Source organism: Phocoena phocoena, chromosome 9, assembly GCF_963924675.1.
Source record: "Phocoena phocoena chromosome 9, mPhoPho1.1, whole genome shotgun sequence".
In the NCBI taxonomy this organism is placed as follows: domain Eukaryota; kingdom Metazoa; phylum Chordata; class Mammalia; order Artiodactyla; family Phocoenidae; genus Phocoena; species Phocoena phocoena.
This window is the reverse complement of record NC_089227.1, coordinates 2,503,622-2,523,410: the sequence shown is the minus strand read 5'-3', so window position 1 is coordinate 2,523,410 and position 19,789 is coordinate 2,503,622. Positions and strand designations below refer to the sequence as shown.

The 19,789-nt window shown below is 50.2% G+C and overlaps 1 protein-coding gene across 3 annotated transcripts in view; it reads left to right on the top strand.

Annotated features, from left to right (window-relative positions):
• GRB10 (growth factor receptor bound protein 10) overlaps positions 1-19,189 on the top strand; it is a 126,509-nt gene extending 107,320 nt beyond the window's left edge. For all 3 annotated transcript variants that reach the window (XM_065884253.1, XM_065884254.1, XM_065884255.1), the window contains 6 exons: positions 5,382-5,459; positions 6,410-6,526; positions 7,400-7,466; positions 7,679-7,766; positions 16,323-16,416; positions 18,685-19,189. In XM_065884253.1, the coding sequence (XP_065740325.1) occupies positions 5,382-5,459; positions 6,410-6,526; positions 7,400-7,466; positions 7,679-7,766; positions 16,323-16,416; positions 18,685-18,831 (591 nt within the window). In that variant the 3' untranslated portion in view covers positions 18,832-19,189. The remainder of the gene's footprint in view (positions 1-5,381; positions 5,460-6,409; positions 6,527-7,399; positions 7,467-7,678; positions 7,767-16,322; positions 16,417-18,684) is intronic.
• Positions 19,190-19,789: the final 600 nt, after the last annotated feature.

Sequence of the window (19,789 nt, the reverse complement as noted above, 5' to 3'; positions counted from 1 at the left end):
GCATGCCATAGGTTTTGGGTCATCATGTTTTCCTTGTCATGTGTTTCTAGGTATTTTTTTGATTTCTTCAGTGATCTCTTTGTTATCAAGTAGTGTATTGTGTAGCCTCCATGTATTTGTATTTTTTATAGATTTTTTTCCTGTAATTGATATCTAGTGTCACAACGTTGTGGTCAGAAAAGATACTTGATACAATTTCAATTTTCTTAAATTTACCAAAGCTTGATTTGTGACCCAAGATACGATCTCTCCCAGAGAATGTTCCATGAGCACTTGAGAAGAAAGTGTATTCTGCTGTTTTTGGATGCAGTGTCCTATAATTATCAGTTAATTCCATCTTGTTTAATGTATCATTTAAAGCTTGTGTTTCCTTATTTATTTTCATTTTGGATCATCTGTCCATGGGTGAAAGTGGGGTGTTAAAGTCCCCTACTATGATTGTGTTACTGTCGATTTCCCCTCTTACGGCTGTTAGTATTTGCCTTATGTATTGAGGTGCACCTACGTTGGGTGCATAAATATTTACATTTGTTATATCTTCTTCTTGGATCCATCCCTTGATCATTATGTAGTGTCCTTCTTTGTCTCTTGTAATAGTCTTTATTTTAAAGTCTATTTTGTCTGATATGGGAATTGCTACTCCAGCTTTCTTCTGATTTCCATTTGCATGGCATATCTTTTTCCATCCCCTCACTTTCGGTCTGTATGTGTCCCTAGGTCTGAAGTGGGTCTCTTGTAGATAGCATATATAGGGGTCTTGTTTTTGTATCCATTCAGCCAGTCTCTGTCTTTTGGTTGGAGCATTTAATCCATTTACATTTAAGGTAATTATCGATACATATGTTCCTATTCCCATTTTCTTAATTGTTTTGGGTTAGTTAGTATAGTTGTTTTCCTTCTCTTGTGTTTCCTGCCTTTAGCATTTACTGTAAAGCTGGTTTGGTGGTGCTGAATTCTCTTAGCTTTTGCTTGTCTGTAAAGCTTTTGATTTCTCTGTCAAATCTAAGTGAGATCCTTTCTGGGTAGAGTAATCTTGGTTGTAGGTTTTTCTCCTTCATCACTTTAAATATGTCCTGCCACTCCCTTCTGGCTTGCAGAGTTTCTGCTGAAAGGTCAGCTGTTAACCTTATGGGGATTCCCTTGTATGTTATTTGTTGTTTTTCCTTTGCTGCTTTTAATATTTTTTCTCTGTATTTAATTTTTGATAGGTTGATTAATATGTTCTTGGCGTGTTTATCCTTGGATTTATCTTGTGTGGGACTCTCTGTACTTCCTGGACTTGATTAACTGTCCTTTCCCATATTACCTCTTTTTTTTTTTTTTTTTTTTTGCGGTACTTGGGGCTCTCACTGTTGTGGCCTCTCCTGTTGTGGAGCACAGGCTCCGGACGCGCAGGCTCAGCGGCCATGGTTCACGGGCCCAGCCGCTCCGCGGCATGTGGGATCTTCCCGGATCAGGCCAGGAACCCGTGTCCCCTGCATTGGCAGGCGGACTCTCAGCCATTGCTCCACCAGGGAAGCCCCCGCGCCACCAGGGAAGCCCCCTTTCCCATATTAGGGAAGTTTTCAACTATAATCTCTTCAGATATTTTCTCAGTCCCCTTTTTTTTCTCTTCTACTTCTGGGACGCCTATAATTCAAATGTTGGTGCGTTTAATGTTGTCCCAGAACTCTCTGAGACTGTCCTCAATTCTTTTCATTCTTTTTTCTTTATTCTGCTCTGCAGTAGTTATTTCCACTATTTTATCTTCCAGGTCACTTATCCGTCCTTCTGCCTCAGTAATTCTGCTATTGATTCTTTCTAGAGAATTCTTAATTACATTTATTGTGTTGTTCATCATTGTTTGTTTGCTCTTTAGCTCTTCTAGGTGCTTGTTGAACGTTTCTTGTGTTTTCTCCATTCTATTTCCAAGATTTTGGATCATCTTTTCTGTCATTACTCTGAATTCTTTTTCAGGTAGACTGCCTATTTCCTCTTCATTTGTTTGGTCTGGTGGGTTTTTACCTTGCTCCTTCATCTGCTGTGCGTTTCTCTGTCTTCTCATTTTGCTTAACTTACTGTGTTTGGGGTCTCCTTTTCGCAGGCTGCAGGTCCATAGTTCTTGTTGTTTTTAGTGTGTGCCCCCAGTGGGTGAGATTGATTCAGTGGGTTGTGTAGGCTTCCTGGTGGAAGGGACCAGTGCCTATGTTCTGGTGGATGAGGCTGGATCTTGTCTTTCTGGTGGGCAGGTCCACGTCTGGTGGTGTGTTTTGGGGTGTCTGTGGACTTATTATGATTTTAGGCAGCCTCTCTGCTAATGGGTGGGGTTGTGTTCCTGTCTTGCTAGTTGTTTGGCATAGGTTGTCCAGCACTGTAGCTTGCTGGTTGTTGAGTGGATCTGGGTCGTAGCCCTGAGATGGAGATCTCTGGGAGAGCTTTCACTGTTTGATATTACGTGGAGCCAGGAGGTCTCTGGTGGACCAATATCCTGAGCTCAGCTCTCCCACCTCAGAGGCTGAGGCCTGATACCCGACCAGAGCACCAAGACCCTGTCAGCCACACAGCTCAGAAGAAAAGGGAGAAGAAAATAAATAAATAAATAAATAAAATAAGATAGTTATTAAAATAAAAAATAATTATTAAAAACAAAAAAAATTTTTAAGTAATTAAAAAAAGAAAGGAAGAAAGAAGAGAGCAACCAAACCAAAAAGCAAATCCACCAATGATAACAAGCAGTAAAAACTATACTATGAAAAATAAAAAAACGAGAGAACCCTAGGATAAATGGTAAAGGCAAAGCTGTATAGACAAAATCACACAAAGAAGCATACACATACACACTCATAAAAAGAGAAAAAGGAAAAAAAATATATATATATCGTTGCTCCCAAAGTCCACCATCTCAATTCTGGGGTAATTCATTGTCTATTCGAGTATTCCACAGATGCGGGATACATCAAGTTGATTGTGCAGATCTAATCTGCTGCTCCTGAGGCTGCAGGGAGAGATTTCCCTTTCTCTCCTTTGTTCACACAGCTCCTGGGGTTCAGCTTTGGATTTGGTCCCGCCTCTGCCTGTAGGTCGCCTGAGGGCATCTGTTCTTTGCTCAAACAGGACCGGTTTAAAGTAGCAGCTGATTAGAGAGCTCTGGCTCACTCAGGCGGGGGGTGTGGGAGAGAGTGTATGGAATACAGGGCGAGCCTGCGGTGGCAGAGGCCGGCGTGACTTGCCACAGCCTGAGGCACGCTGTGTGTTCTCCCGGGGAAGTTGTCCCCGATCCCGGGACCCTGGCAGTGGCAGGCTGCACAGGCTCCCGGGAGGGGAGGTGTGGAGAGTGACCTGTGCTCGCACCAGGCTTCTTCGTGGCTGCAGCAGCAGCCTTAGCGTTTAATGCCCATCTCCGTTGTCATGCTGATAGCTGTGGCTCGCGCCCGTCTCTGGAGCTCGTTTAGGCGGTGCTCTGAATCCCCTCTCCTCGCGCACCCTGAAAAAGTGGTCTCTTGACTCTTCGGCAGTTCCAGACTTTTTCCCAGACTCCCTCCCGGCTAGCCGTGGCGCAGTAACCCCCTGCAGGCTGTGTTCACGCCGCCAACCCCAGACGTCTCCCGGCGCTCCGACCTAAGCCCGAGCCTCAGCTCCCAGCCCCGCCCGCCCCGGCGAGTGAGCAGACAAGCCTCTCGGGCTGCTGAGTGCCGGTTGGCACCGATCCTCTGTGCTGGAATCTCTCTGCTTTGCCCTCAGCACCCCTGTTGCTGCGCTCTCCTCCGTGGCTCCAAAGCTTCCCCCCCGCCACCCCCCGTCTCCGCCAGTGAAGGGGCTTCCTAGTGTGTGGAAACTCTTCCTCCTTCACAGCTCCCTCTCAGAGGTGCAGGTCCCGTCCCTATGCTTTTGTCTCTGTTTCTTTTTTCTTTTGCCCTCCCCAGGTACATGGGGACTTTCTTGCCTTTTGGGAAGTCTGAGGTCTTCTGCCAGTGTTCAGTATGTGTTCTGTAGGAGTTGTTCCACGTGTAGATGTATTTCTGATGTATTTGTGGGGAGGAAGGCGATCTCCCCATCTCACTCCTCCACCATCTTGAAGGTCTCCCCTGCAGTTTGTTGTTCCCTGAGTCTATATTCTTCTCTCTGGGACCAGAATTCCACTCAGCAGCTGTTTGAGTATGGGCCTGTTGGCAACAAAAATCTCTCCATTTTTGTTTGGTATATTTTTATCTTATTTTCATTATTGAAGGAACTTTTCACTGATGGTCGAATCCTTGGTTAGAGGTTATTTTCTCCTGCATTTCACCCATCCCATTGTCTTCTAACTCCCATCATTCAAGTTAAAAAGTCAGCTGTTCCTCCTCTCATAGCTTCTGTGAAAGTAAAGTGTGTCTTCCTACGGTTGCTTTCAACGTTTTCTCTTTGTCTCTGTTTTCCATGATGTTCCTGGGTGGTTTTGTTTATTTGTTTGTTCGTTTTTGTTTCATTTTTATCCCACTCCTAGATTCTGTAGCTTGGTGGGGTTTTTTTAGCTTTGGAAAATTCTTGGCCCTTATCTCAAACATTTCTTCTAAGCCGTTCTCTCTCTTCCCCTCTCATGGGAGTGCAGTTGTACCTGTGTTAGACCTTTTCATCGTGTTCCAAATATGTTAACTTTAGAAACGACTACTGCAGGGCCTCAAGCTGGAAATGAGCTTACATCCATAAAGGACAGTGAAGAGGAAGATGCAGCCCACTTGATACCTGAGTTTCCTCTTCCTGACCTTGTTTCTCTTCTGTGTGGTTTGAGTGGGTAATTGGGGAGCGTAGGTTGGGATGTTGGGAGTGTACGAGACTTTGCAGGGCCCGTAGTGCTTATTTCCTGGGGAAATAAAGCATGAGCCACTGAGCTGCTTGGGCAGGGAGCCTGGTGGTCAGGAAGAGCGCTGGTTTGGGAACAGGCTTGTACATTCAGATCCTGAATCGCTACTTTACCATGACCTTGAGCAACTTGCTTCACTTCTTTGTGTTCTGTTATTTGTAAAATGGGGATAAAGTACATATTTCGTAAAATGGAGAAGATTAAATAAAAGAGCAGCATAAAGCACTTAGAAGAGAGCTTTGCCTGTAGCAACATTCAGTAAGGCTGTTGTTCTTCTCTCATCGTTATTACATTGTTACTGCCCTGCTTACTCCCTGCCCACCCAGGATCCCAAGACAGTCGGCGGTAACTGTCTATGGAGTGTTGGTGGTGGCAGGCCCCAGAGACAGTGCTCTGTCGGGTGTTTGTTCTTGAGTTCACCAGGCTGTTGGCAGGGATTGCTCATCGTTCTGTATGACTGTTGCCCCCCACGGCCGTGGGTTTGCCACATCTGGGGCTTTGGGGGCTCCCGAGCCCCCCCCCCACCCCCAGTGGCTGACTCTGGCCTTCCTTTCCCCTTCAGTATGGAATGCTCCTTTACCAGAACTACAGAATCCCTCAGCAGAGGAAGGCCATGCTGTCCCCCTTCTCAACTCCAGTGGTAAGTAAAGCTGCCGGCCCCCCAAACCAAGTTCCTCCTCAGCTGCTGCGTCCGCGTGTGCTGTGGACACCTCGTTCCCGACGGGGCTGACCAGAGAAGCTGCAGAACGAGCTTGTGCGTTTCAGAGAAGCCAGCCTATCTCATCGCCTTGCGTTTCCCGGAAGGTGGACCTGGTCGTCCCAGCAGCGTGCCTGCCGGGAGCAGATTCCCTGTCCCCACGTCTCCCCGCAGGGTTGCCTCAGTAGGTGGCTCCATTTAAGGGCTCTCTGTTCACGTGCTCAGAAATGTCGACAGCAGCTCTTAGCTCCACTGAGGAGCCGCCTTCCCACCTTCGCTTTTGTCCATTTCAGCTGTGGGACCCGCGGTGCTGTTGACCATGACGCTTAGGTCTTTCTCTGTGAGAATTGAGACTGTAGTGAGTCATCTTGCGTTCTCAGGATGGACTTTAGTTCCCGGAGGTGCAGAAATGCTTCATCCTCTCCAACTATGATCTTAACAGTCCCTCGATGTCTATTCCTAGATGTCAAACTATCCCACAGAACGAGTCCCTGTGTTTCCCTGAACTAACTTACCCGACTTGGCTGATGGTGAGGGCTGGCTTGCACTTGACGTTGCCATGTCTTTGATGAGTTGTAGTGCACGTTCGGGACCCCGTGAAACACCACACAGTCCCAATCCTGTGGGTACCGGCAGCCTCACCAGTGGCCTTCGAATACCTCGAGAGGACTGGAACGTTTCTTTGTTCTTCTTGAGAAAAACCCAAGCCATTTTTAGTCCAGGGGCGCTTGCGGCACTGAACGTTCCATCTGATCCTCAGAGAGCTGGGATGGTGGAGGGACTTGCCCGTCCTCTCCTGCCCCTCCCCAGGCACAGCTGCTCTGTGCCAAGGTTCCCACCTGCTCCCTGGCGGTTTCCCTGCATCTTAAGGACTCACGGCCTCTCGTTTCCAGCGCAGTGTCTCTGAGAACTCCCTTGTGGCCATGGATTTTTCTGGGCAAACGGGAAGAGTGATCGAGAACCCAGCTGAGGCCCAGAGTGCAGCCCTGGAAGAAGGCCACGCCTGGAGGGTAAGGCCATGGCCCTGTCCCGCCGGGTCGGGCTCCCTTGCGGTGGCCACTCCAAGCCTGATCTGCCCCCAGAAGAGGGGCTGTGTGCTGGCGTCAGGGGGTGAGAGGCTGGGAGGGTGGGTGGCTGTGAGTTCTCAGCTGCAGGAAGCCTTGGCCCTCCTGGGCTCCTCCATGCACCCTGCCACCCCACCACCCTCGTCCCTGGGCTCCCGTGGGGGGAGGGGCAAGGAGCAGAGCCCTGGGTTCCCCCGGCTCGCAGCCCCGTTCCTGCTGGAGTCTTCCGGGCGGGCAGAGCGTGAGGCCAGGCATTCCGAGTGTGGCTCGACCTCTAACTAGCGTCACAGCCTTGGACAGTCTTTTTACTCTGAGGCCCAAGTTCCTCATCTCCAGATGGATGAATATCTCCCAACTTCCAAGCTTTTCTGAGCTTTAAAGACAGTGTACAAAACACAAGCCCACAGCTCTGGCTCTGAAAGCCTCCCCCTCCTTCGGCCTCAGAGTGCGCAGAAAAGGAGAATGCACCCAAAGCCACGACCAGTGTTCAGACCTGCCTGAGTTCCCTGGAAAATCTCGTGCTTTTCTCCTAAGATGTATTGGGAATTTCACTCCATGTCTTGTGTGTGACAAACACGTCTCTGCTTCCATGCTGGAATCCTTAGAAATATACTAGGATGGGGATGCTTCTGGTTTTGTTTTGAACAACTGCCGCCTGTAAGCTGTCTGTCCTCGTGGTCACATGGGACTGAGGTGTCTGTCATTCCATGGTCGAGGGCCCTGTCACCCGGCCAGCTCCCCGCCCCAGCTGTGTCCCAGGTGGCGTGCTGCTTGTGTCACTCTGCTGTCCTAGCGCTAACGCGGGGATCTCTTTTGCAGAAGCGAAGCACGCGGATGAATATCCTTGGGAGCCAGAGCCCCCTCCACCCTTCCACCCTAAGTACAGGTAAACGCTGGCATCTTGGCCTGATATTTTTGTACATAAATAAAATAAAAGAGCTCCCAACCCTCCCCGAGCTTCACAACGTTGTCCAGGCCCAGAGCGCAGCACGAAAGCTGCGGCCGCGGAAATCCGGGCCCCGTGTGGACCTGAGTGAGCTCGCAGGGCAGCCGCTGTGCGTGGGCCCCAGGCTACCCACCTTTCTCTGTTTCCCGCAGTGATTCACAGGACACAGCACTGGTTTCACGGCAGGATCTCCAGGGAGGAGTCACACCGGATCATTAAGCAGCAGGGGCTCGTGGATGGGTAAGGGACACGACGGGCAGCGTGGGCGTCTGCTGAGGGTCTGCTGGGCTCGGCTCCTCAGAGCATCCCGCCATGGGGTGCGGGGCTGGGCAACGGTTGCAGCCTCGTCCTGAAGAGGAGCAGTGTGCTCAGGGAAACGAGGATGCTGCAGGGTTTGCGCGGCCACGACGTGGAGAGAGGGATCGCAGTCCATTTCTGTCCAGACGCTAAAATTATTCCCTACCTCCTTAGTGAAATTCGAACAGATGAGGAACGCGTGTTGCTTCCTTTTGATCAGTAAGGCAGTGGGCCAGTGGAAAACCGTATCTTCTTGCCTACACCTTTTGCTTTATGCCTTATATCATTGGCCTTTGCCCCAGCCACCCCAGATCTTAAGTGACGCAGAGCAGCAAAGCCGTATCGTTTCTCACAGTTAGGGCTGCTTGGGTGGCTCTTCCCACCGGGGCCAGCAGAACTCACGTGCCTGGTGGCCAGTGCTGGCCGTGGCTGGGTGCCGAGGTGCCTGGGCACAGGTCTCTGGCAGGTTAGCCTGGGTCCATCATGGCCATCACAGGGATCCCAAGGGTAAGAGGTCAACCCCAGTGCACAAGCACTTCTCAAGGTGACACCCCCGTGGTCAAGGCAAACCCGGCAGCCAGGCTCAGCATCAGTATGAATGAGAGGAAGCTGCCCCGGGTGTGGCTGCAGACATGTGAGTGACCGTGACCGCGGCATGGTCCCTCCCGAGCTCAGCCCGAGTCATGCCTCCACCCCCACCCCCCACCCCCACATAAAGAGACCCAGACGAGTTAGTTGGATGCCCTGGTCCATCCTTGTCATGGCTGCCTCTCACTGGGTCTACTCAAAAGACAGGCTCTCAGGAGCTGCTCAACTCACAGCAGTCCTTTTGTTCTTCAAATCCTTCATCTTTAAAAAGTTTTATCATGGAACTCTAAAACTTCACGAGGGAGGAGAGGGTGAGGAACCCTGTCTACCTCTTGCCGGCTTCAGAATTTGCTCACCTAAGCTGGTCTCTTCCCCTTCCTACATTTTTATTATTTTTTTCTCCTCTTCTCCTCTTTGCCTTCCTCTCCTTCCTTCTAACTTTTCCCACTTTTCTTCCTCTACTTTTTCCTTCTTCTTCTGAGCTGTTTTAAAGGAAACCCCCGACGTTCGGAATTTTTACCGGTAACTGTATCTCAGTGAGTGTCTGAAAAATAAGGACCCTTTTCTTCTGAGACAACCGCACTATCGTCGTTGCATCTAAAATAAACAAGAATTTCTTAGTGTCCTCAGAAGTCCCATCATGCTCACACACACGAAAGTCCTTTAAACGTAGTTGGTCTAAAGCAGGATCGACCCGTGGCGTCTGGTTGAAGTGTCTCTGTCTCCCTTAATATAATAGTAGTCTCCCCACCACTCCATTTTCTTTCCTTTTTTTTTTTTAATATATCTTTCCTTTGTTGAAGAAGTAGGTCATTTGCTAATTGTGTACCTGTGGTTTCTTTGACTGTGTTCCCCTGTCTCCCTCGTTTCCTGTAAAGTGTGGGCAGAGGCTTGGTTAGACTCTGAGCCTTCTTCCGAGAAGGCTTCTGCAGAGCTTCGGGGCTGCATGTCTGTACTGCCCACTTCCTCATCCCGGGCTGGGCGGGGGTCTGGCGTTGTCAGCCGGGCCCCCAGTCCAGCTCCCAGCCCCCTACACGGAAGGGTCTGAGCCACCGAACCCGCCCAGGTTTATTGTTTCATTAGAGGTCACAGAGTCATTGTCTTCTGATTCTATTATTCCTTCGCTAAAACCCTTTTCCTTGTCACGTATTTGTTTTTCTGGGAAAGGTAAGCTAAGTGCTTGGTTTTTCTCTTTGTCAGTTTTCAGGATCACGGTTTGGTGTTCTGCCGTCTTCCGGTGCTTACAAATGAGGTGTTCCGTTTTGGTTTTTAACTCTCATGGTGAACTTAGATACTATGTGTTTGATTTGTTTCAATCCAAGCTTAAAATTCTTCATGTTTCCTAGGCCCTCTTTTTGTCCCATGGGGCAGGCCTCTTTCAAGTTGGTTCCTGAGTTCTTTTGACCCAACACTAAGAGCGTTTGCTTTCTGGTGTGACACATTCTCTTAAGGGCCCTAATTCTTTGTCGTGGAAAATGGCGTCTGGAAACCAAATCGGTAGGTCTTTTCCGTGGACAGAACTAGGACATAGGCTTTTTAAACTGAAAAATAGATTACAGGTTCACATTGATATTGCCAGTTCAAATGGAAAATTACAGGGTGTGTACGCCTTTGATTTTATGGTCTCTCTCTTCTCTTCCTCTGAAAAATCTTACTGATGACAGTCGCTTACTTATTTGTTTTACCTCACTCTGTACTTGTCTGCTGTACCCCACATCACATCATGAAAATATTGATAATATTACTTCAGTACTACTGAATTCACACTTCTTTGCAGCCCTTTTAATCCTTAAGGAATAGTCCAGGCAGGTCATGTTAAAGTACCAACCTTAAGGTAATTCTTCTCCGTGGTTCCACCACCAAACTGCCACGTCTTCAGGTTCATTCCTCTGTTTGTTTCTGATTTTTGTTAAGTGGATCTGATTTATTTCCTCTTCAGTTTAATGCTGCTTTTTTTTTTAACTATGTAAAACATTGCCTTGGTTCCAAAGTCAAAAGTTATAAAACCAGGTACTTTGCCCCCAACTCCACGATGGGTAAACATTTTCATCAGTGTTCGTTTGTTTCTCCTTCTGTTGTTTCCTTTTAAAAGTATAAAAGTGTTTGTTTCCGTAGTCTGCCTCATCTTAACGAGGGCGTGTACTGGCCTCGGAGGTCCGACCCTGAGCTTAGCTGCGGCCTGAGGACGCTGGGGTGGGATGGCCAGGAGGGGTTGCCCCCTTCCTTGTCCCCTGCTGGGTTCTCTTTCACACGATAGAGCTTCACTGTTTCCAGGCTTCTGTCATGACACACTGTGCCCCATCGTCATGTTTTTGCAAGTGTCTCTTTGCCGGTGAGTTCGAAGAAGTGGGAGTGTTGAACGGAGGCTGGGTCTCTAGCATGTGATTAAGGGCCAGTTTCATTTCCAGTCCTTTTCGTGTTGCTGAACTGTCGGTACATACTTGCCCAGTTTTCTACATCCATTTTTTGGGTATATACTGTTTTTTAAAATTAATTTTATTTATTTTAAATTTTGGCCGCTTTGGGTCTTCGTTGCTGCATGCAGGCTTTCTCTAGCTGCAGCGAGCGGGGGCTACTCTTCATTGCGGTGTAGTTGTGGCTCGCGGGCTCTAGGGCGCAGGCTCAGTAGTCGTGGCACACGGGCTTAGTTGCTCCGCGGCATGTGAGATCTTCCCGGACCAGGGATCGAACCCGTGTCCCCTGCATTGGCAGGCGGATTCTTAACCACTGCTCCACCAGGGAAGCCCCTACATCCATTTTTTACAAACATTTTTTTCCCAGGTTGTCGTTTGTCTTTTTGACTTAGCTGATGGGGGTTTGGGTTTTGGTTATACAATTTTTCTAAATATGGTCAAGTTTATCTTTTCTGTCCTTTAGCCTGTGTCTTTCTGGATTTTTGAGTCATAGTCATATAAGTTTTTCCTGCTTCTCAACCACAAAGGGGTTTGCTCATGTTATCCCCTAGAGCTTGTATTGTTTCTCTCCTCCCTTCCTTCCTTCCTTTTTTTTCATGATTATTTCCTCCTTTTCTGCTTGTTCATTTTTGTTTGTGTGTTTAGATCCCAGGTACATTTCAGAATTTATTTATCCTGGTGCACTGTTTAAAGATGGATCTGATTTTTTTCCCATGTGGCTGTACAGTTGTTCCAAACGACTTATTTGAAATGTCACTTGATCCTAGAACAGTCCCTTTTAGAGCCTTAGAGATGACCCCTCCTGACTACAAACGAGACGCTGCGTCTCTGAACTTTCTGCCTAAGAGAGAAAAGCCTACCCTCCAAAATTCCTCTCTTGGTGATGTTCTTTGCCTGTAGGTTTGTGTGTGTCTCCAGGGCTTCAAGGACAAGATGCTTACCCATTACAGCCCTAAATCCTATCCAAAGTGAGCCCTCAGATGTTCTCGTGGTGTCCCATTTACCGTAACGTCTGTGAGATTCGTTCCAAGGAAGCCAAGTGGGTTTGCTTACCAGGTGACGTAAGTCATAAACCGATAATTCAAGAGGCGAGTGTGAGTAGAAAGGAAAGGTGCTTTAATCAGAAGAAAAGCCAGCAATCTGGGGAGAAGGTGAACTCATGTCCTAAGACCAACTCTGAAGATTCTGCTCAGCCATGACAGTTTTTAGAGGGAAAAACGGTGACAGGTGGAGAGGAAGAATCCCAGTGAGTCATCGAGGCAGGAGGTTGGGTTCTGCCCCCTTCTCCATTGCATGCAGACTGACTGATCCTTCAGATGTTGTCTTGCCAAGTGATCTGCCTGCAGTATTGCCGAGGAGACTGTTGAGGGTGGGGAGCCAGTCATTTTTTAACTGCTTCATTCTTCATTCTTACCTCTTTTCATCCAGGAAACGAATCATCAGGTTAGACAAGGCACGGTGTGCGTTCAGGAGAGCATAGGTCAGGAGTTAGTTTCAATTGCCTAGTGATTCATTCCTGTAATTAGGCTCTTTTCACATTAGAGGGGGACAGAAATGGGCCAACAGGAAAGGGGCAAAAGAGCTGCTTTTGACAATGCCAGAGAAGTGAAGGTTCCACAGGACGTGTCACTTGGTGCCGTGGCCACAGCATCCCTCCTGGGGCCCAGGGCGGTGGCACCTACATCCCTGAGGGGCTGACACATCCAGGCTCAGGAAGGGGATGCGGGGGACCAGTGTGTTTTGAAGAAGCTTCCCCAGTGGTTGTGAGCTCAGGCCCAGCCGGCCTACTTTGCGTTAAAAGGAGCCGTCCTCGGGCAGGGGAGCCTGGGGCGGACAAACCGTGTTTGTCTTTCAACTTTTCCTGCAGTCTAGCGCCAGTTGCCGAGGTTGTCTCTGCCCAGCCTTGGTGAGAAGTGCGGGCATCCCTCTGCCAACTTTGTTTCTCTCTGTCCTCCCTGGGGTCTGAGTTGCGTCTAAGGTTATAATTTTCAATCCCAACATCCGGCTGTTGGCGCTCTAGCAAAATCAAAAGGCAGGGTGATGGGACATCGCCTGAGGTGTTACTGCAGTGGTGCCACATCGTCCGTTCATCCCCTTGTTCAGGGCGGAAATGTGCTGGGAAAACAAGGTAAATTAAATAATCAATTCCTAGTCATTACCCCGCCCTGCAGAGGTAATGGAGGGAAGCCAATGTAGAGAGTCAGACAGCAAGCAGAAAACGGTGCTGGAAGGCAGGCCATAACAACCGTTACAAAACACTGCTTCCTAGACCTTTAGCCTCAAATCACTGATGGAGCTGGGGTGAGGGGGGCTGGAAAGAGACAGCAGAGCCTGCAGTCAACCCGGGAGGCGGCTCTGAAGTCCGCTGGGTCCGGGCAGCCCCCCGCAGGTGACCTGTGCGTGCGTGCAAGCACGGGTCTGTGCACACGTGTACGTGTATGCGTGTTGCGCTCACACCCCCAGGCCTGCAGGGCCTGCCGCGGGGCCGGCACTCGCTGGCTGCCCCCTTCCTTCCCCTCTTTCCGCCGACAGCCCATCCCAGAGCCTGGGACGGAAGGAGCTTTTCAAGGGGCCAGTCCCGCGCTGTGGCCCGCCCTGCGGATCCTCCCCCGGGGCTCCTGTCGGGACCTGCGGCATTTAAGGCTCTGTGCCCCCCGTCCTGCCCCTGCCTCATTCACACTCAGGGTCAAGCCCCGCCACTCCCTTGTTGTCCCCTGTGCCTGTCTGTCGTGAGCTGGTCCCTCTGTCCGTGCCCCAGGCCCCTCCGCTGGGTGGAAGGCAACGTCTTTGTCAAGACTTGAGTTCTTTGCGGCTCTCCCTCCCCTGGGGCAGAGCGGGGTGCCGTCCCAGGGCTAACGCAGCCAGCTCAGAAAAGCGTAGGGTGCTCACCGGCCACGGAGGAACCACCTGCGCCCTTGCTCCTGCTGTGCCGGCGCTCCTCCCTGGTTTCTGCTGGCTGTGTGACCTTGGAGAATTTGCCTGACTTCTCTGGGCCCCGCTGCCCTCACTGTAAAATGGGGACAGTGACGGCTGCTGTGAGTCCTGAGCGAGGCAGTGTGTGCAGTGCCAGGACCACCACACACCGGAGCTGTGCTATCGCTCTGATCTCCCTCAGCCCCTTTGTGCTTTCGTGACTGGACACGTGAGCCTTGGCTCCAGTCCTCACATTCCTCAGCACTTTCCTTCCGTGCTCCATTCTGATGACCTAAGCAGAGGCATCCGTGGCCTGTTAGCCCCCAGCCTGGGCTCTGCAGTAGCCACCCCCCGGCCTGCCCCGAAATCCCTGCGCCTGTGCTTTGCTGGTGGCGATCACCAATGCCTCCAGTGTCCACACGGACTACACAACAGCCCTGAGCGTGTAGATGGTCCTGCAGGAGAGGCTGGCAAGGCAGTGGCCTGTGATCTGAAGCTCCCGAGTGTCAGCTCCAGGAATCTCGCTGACTCCCAGGCCCTACCCCCTTTCCTCCGTGTGGATGACCGTTAGGCAGGACCTGTAAACCCAAGCCGGCGGGGCAGCCTCAGGATCTCCCGGGTCACACCCCAAACTGGAAGGCAGGCGGGCAGCGTCCTCCTTGGGGCTCAGAAGGAAGCATCAGGGGATTCATTGAGGGCTCAGGTGAGGAAACACAGCCCCAGCTTCTCCTCCGGGAAGATTGAGCCCTGCCCACCCCCAGGTTTCTGCTAGTGAAACACTCGGAGAAAAGGGCGCAGACTGGGAGGCGCAGACGCGCAGCCCTGCCCAGGAGAGGAGCTGGCCCTCTCGTCTTCCTGCCCTCGGGCTCCGCCGACGCCGAGCGGATCACACAGGGGCCCGGCTCCAGCTCCGAGGCCCCATGTCTCCCGCCCGCCTGGCCCAGCAGTGCAGTTGCATCCCGGTTCACACCTCCAAGGTGTGTCCTGCAAAATGCTATCAAAGAGGGGCTGGTATGTAATAAAAGATGCTGTAAAGAGTCAGGTAAGGTAGGAAAACTCATGCTGGGGCCCTAAGGGAGTCGGGATGACTATCTACGTTCTAAAGCCTCCAAGACGTCCTGTAGTAAAATAAACCGTTTTTACCTTTTATAACGTGGGATTTCCCAGGCTTATGTAACTGCCTTCCCTCTGACATTACAATCTAGAAACTGATGGTTTAGCTGATTACCGCCATTTGGTGTCTAATACCTTTAAAGTATGTTTCCTCTCAGGCCATTTCTACTTTGTCTCTGGGATCAGGACCTCTTCCTTTCTAAAGAATAACTTGGTCTTCCCGTCTCCATAGTGGCTGCACCAATTTACATTCCCACCAACAGTGCAGGAGGCTTCCCTTCTCTCCACAGCCTGGCCATCACTTGTTATGTGTAGACTTTCCGATGTAATTTCAAAATGTAGAAAATTTGCAAGAATCGTATAATGGATTCTCCTGTATACGTGTTACCCAGGCACCTGAATCGTGAACATTGTAGCACCTTTGCTTTGTCATGTTCTCTCTTTTTTTCTCAGAACCGTTTAGGAGTCAGTTGTAATTATTTCAATATAAAATTTCTAAAAACAAGGACTTCTCTTAGGCAGCCACAGTATCATTATAAAACATGGGAAATTAACGTGAATGTGGTTCGGTCACCTGACATGCCACTTAGATTTTACCAGGGGTCCCTGCTGCATCCTTCATCACCAAGGAGAAGAACTTCTTGGCCTCAGCACCGCCCTGGACCCGCACGTGTCCTGTCTTCCTTTGTGTCTTGACACTTGGAGGGGCGAGTGAGGACAGAACGTGCCGGGTTTGGTCGTCTGCTCACTCCCTGGAGGTGACGCTGGGTCACCTTTAGTGCATCCCATCAGGAGGTGCTGGGGTGGATTGTCTCATTCCTGGTGGTGGTAACGTGAATACCTGAAGGTGGTATCCACCGGGTTTCTCTATTGGAAGGTTACTGTGTGTCCCTCTGTCATGAATGTTAGGCGGTAGATGCTGAGACTATGAAAATATTCTGTTTCTCATCAAACTTTGATGCTGGTTTCAGCATCTATTAAAGATCTCCTTAATCAAATGGCCAAATAGTGGTTTTCTAATTCATCATCCGTCTCTGTTTATTTAGCTGGCTTTCTGCTCTTAGGAAGAGCTTTTATTCCTCCCCTATGATTCATTTATCACACCATTGTGGACTCATGGATTCTTGTTTTGGTCTATGGGTTATAATCCGTCCCTTCTGTTAATGTACTTGGTGCCCAGATTGGGCCACATTGCCTCTTGGACCAGCTTCCTTATTTTCTGGCACAAAGTATACCAGCGTCACCTTGTACCTTCCCTGCCTCAGCCCTAGAGGTGCCATGTCCCCAAGGAGCCCTGGTTCCTTTCAGTGGAGAGGGACAGAAAGCACGGTCTGGATGAGGAGGGTGGCCTTGCTCTACAGCTCACTCAGCTCCCGAAACCTCCTGAAGCATCATATATACATATATATTCATATATATATTCAGTCTGGACTTTCTGAATTAACAGTCAATTGACTCTTTCCATTCCCAGGCTTTTTCTCCTCCGTGACAGCCAGAGTAATCCAAAGGCATTTGTCCTCACGTTGTGTCATCATCAGAAAATTAAAAATTTCCAGATCTTACCTGTAAGTATTGATGTTTTTCACACTACTTCGTATTCTTCTGTGTGCCGGTTTTGTTCTTAGCGCGATTTTCAAGGTCTCGACTAAGCAGACTGTGAAACAGTAAACGTCAGACAGTTTCAAGCTCACCGGTGAGATCCTTTCAGGAGTTTCTTGAGAGGTTGGTTCTTTGAACTTGGGAACGGTGTTTCCCTAGAAGAACACTGAAAGTAGTGGCATTGTACTGTGGCCCCGACACGCCCGTGTAGCTCATAGGTGCCCCCGAGACAGCACCTGATGGGAAGAGCAAGGTCGGGTGATGGGCAGACACAGAGCAGAGCTGTTAGCCCAGGACCTGGTGCAGGAACGATCACGTGTGGCTGTGCAGACGCGCGCCGTTGGCCACTTAATCTCAGGATTTGTCTGATTTGTGCTGGTATGGACCAGGGGGACTCAGGAAGCCTGTAGAAAACTGACCCGTGGCCCCCAAAGAGAAGTGTTAATCCTTCCACTGGGTCCTTGGATCAGAAAACAGATTCTCCCTTTGAACAGTTTCAAAAGCCTCATCATTGAAATGATGTATTTTTCAACACCACCCTCTTTAAGAATGATGGTTAGATTTGCCAAATGTAACTGACCTCTTCCATGTACCCAAGTTCAGATTCTAGTTCACGATTTGGGTGTTGCGTGGGAGACAGTTGTCAGCACCTCCGAGAATGCGTAGTCCCGTTGGGGCTGAGATACACAAAATGAATACCAAATGTGTTACGTACGCTGTACGTACAGATGTGGTGGTATAGAAGTGGTCAATTCTGCAGGTAATAACAACTCCCGTGAAATGTTTCCTCTGGAACCCCGACCTGGGAAATACGCTGCTGAAAGAGGGTGGCCAGATATAACTCTGTCGTTTACAAAGTGAAGGCCTGAGAAGGCTTGAACCAAATGCATCCGTTTCACATAGTGGGACCTGGCGTTTTTCAAGGGTGCTTGAGCCCAGGACTTCATACCGACTGTCTGGAGAGTCGTGCAGACACAGGAGGTGTGAACGAGAGTGGGAAGGGCAGGCAGGACTGGCTTTGGTGACCTGGGGGCAAGCAGCCTGCCTGGCACTGTCTGTCGAAGTCGCTTCCTGCTGTGCCCGATGCCCTCACTGTATAAACGAGGAAAATGAGACCCTCCCAGCTCTCAGTGGCCTGTCCTGGACCACCGGGAGGGACAGACTGTGGGTTACAGCCCAGGCTTCACAGATTCCACAAAACCTGGTAATAAGCAAACGTGGTGACTGTTTTTCACGGGAAAGTGCCTCATCCACAGTCCTTTTTGTTTTCCTGCTGCGTTATATTATTGACCAGATGTTACTCTCTTAGCCTCAAATATGAAATAAAATGAAAAAGTACTGGTCAGCAGAATATGTAATACCATTGTCCCAAATAACCCCAAATCCTAGAATTATCAGACGGACAGGAACTTGAGAAGTGTAGCAACGAGAATGCAACCTCAGGGCTTAAAGACAGGGTATGGATGTGCTTGGGGCTGCCGAGTTTGTGGATTAAGAAGTGGTTCTTAGTTTATGCGTCGACACAGGTTTAAGGCTCACTTCCTCGATGTGAACAGTGCAGGGCAACTTTCCTGACCGCAGTGTATTGCAGTCATTGATCTCAAAATTCATTCAGTCAAAATCGATGTGAATTCATTTCTGGGAGATACTGTAGATGTCCTCCATTTTAAGAAAACTAGCTACCAGATATTCCATGACCTGGGCCAGGTTCTTCTCCTACATGATCTCGTCAATCCCTTAGAGTAATCCAACATTTGCTTTGGAATAGAGCAAAGTGAACGTCAGAGGGGTGAAGGAGGTTGCCTGGGGTCCTACTGTGAGAGCCCAGGGCTGTGTACTCTTACACGAGCATGCTGTATGCGTGGATACCCACAGGTTAACTGGTCAACCTCACCCTCCTCCATGGGGTGTGCTGAGTGCGTGGACACTCACAGGCTAACTGGTCAACCTCACCCTCATGAGCACGTGAGCCAGGAGGAGCTTGGGGTTCTTGCCCATGACCAGCTCAGGAGCAGGGGACCTTCTCTGCCCGGCCGCTTAGGGACCTGGCAGCACCCAGCACAAACCCCTCGCCCCCTCACCTCCTGCCCTGAGGTTTTCTAGCTCACCTCGCCAGCTCCATGTGTGTCCCTTAGAGCCTCGCTACGGGTGGACAGCACTAATCCTGACTCTGGGGACTGTTTTGTCCCAGAGCTGTGGCCTCTGACTTGGCAGGTCTTCTTGTGTCTCTCTAGTGCGAGGATGATGGGCAGACCTTCTTCAGCCTTGACGACGGGAACACCAAATTCTCTGACCTGATCCAGCTTGTTGACTTTTACCAGCTGAACAAAGGGGTCCTGCCTTGCAGACTGAAGCACCACTGCATCCGCGTAGCCTTATGACCTCAGGTCTACCCTGGCTGCAGGCTGGAGGACGCTGACACTGGAGTGAAGAGGTCTGTGCATCGTTCAGAACACACGTCTGTCTGCACCTTGGGGCTCGGAGCAAGTTGGGTGCGTTCGGCGCTGACCGACCACGATCGACTGGTTTGTTGGACTTGACGATGATTTGCTGCTGCAGATCCAGCAGGGCCGCGCCCCTCTCGCTGGCCTCATCGGGGAGGTCGGAAGACAGCAGACTCGAGAGTAAACTGGAATGATGGTCTTGGCTGGGCCATGGAGGCACACAAGCTGGAGAGAAGTGATTGGAAATGAACTCTCGCCCTGGAATAATCTTGACAATTAAAACTGACATGTTTACTTTTTTGTATTGATCCCTTTTTTGCACTCCTTGTTTTCAATATTGTATTCAGCTTATGGCAAGAGGGGCCGTGGCTTTTCAGTCTGCGCAAGATGCAAAGACAGTTGCGAAGGGGTAGCCCCAGAGGCTGTTTGCAGAGGGTGGTGCCCACCTTCTGCAGGTCACTCCCAGGCAGCCGGCACCCTAGCCCTCCCCAGTTTCCTTGGAAGCTTTTTTGATACAAAAGGTGTTCCTGTGGTAGGCACGTGGCATGCTCTGTGGCCAGGCAGACGGCCCTTCTCATGCGGTCGCCTGACTCCACGTGCTGTGCCCTGCACACTGCAGGTGGCTTGTTCCTTGGAAAACACCACGTAGTTGGCCGCAGGCCCGCCTGCCTGAGACACAGTGGGTACCCACCACCCACCCATGGTGGACACCAGACCGCCTGGCCCAGCTGCAGCCCTTCCAGCCTGTTCTAGGACCATCACTGCCTTACCCGCTCTGCAGTGGTGCTGGCCTGGCAGGGCTGCCCTCCCTCCTCCAGTGGATCAGAGGACCTAAGAGGAAGTGGCACCTGATTGGTCTGCTTCCGTGTCGAGTGGGTTTCCATGGTGACAGAGA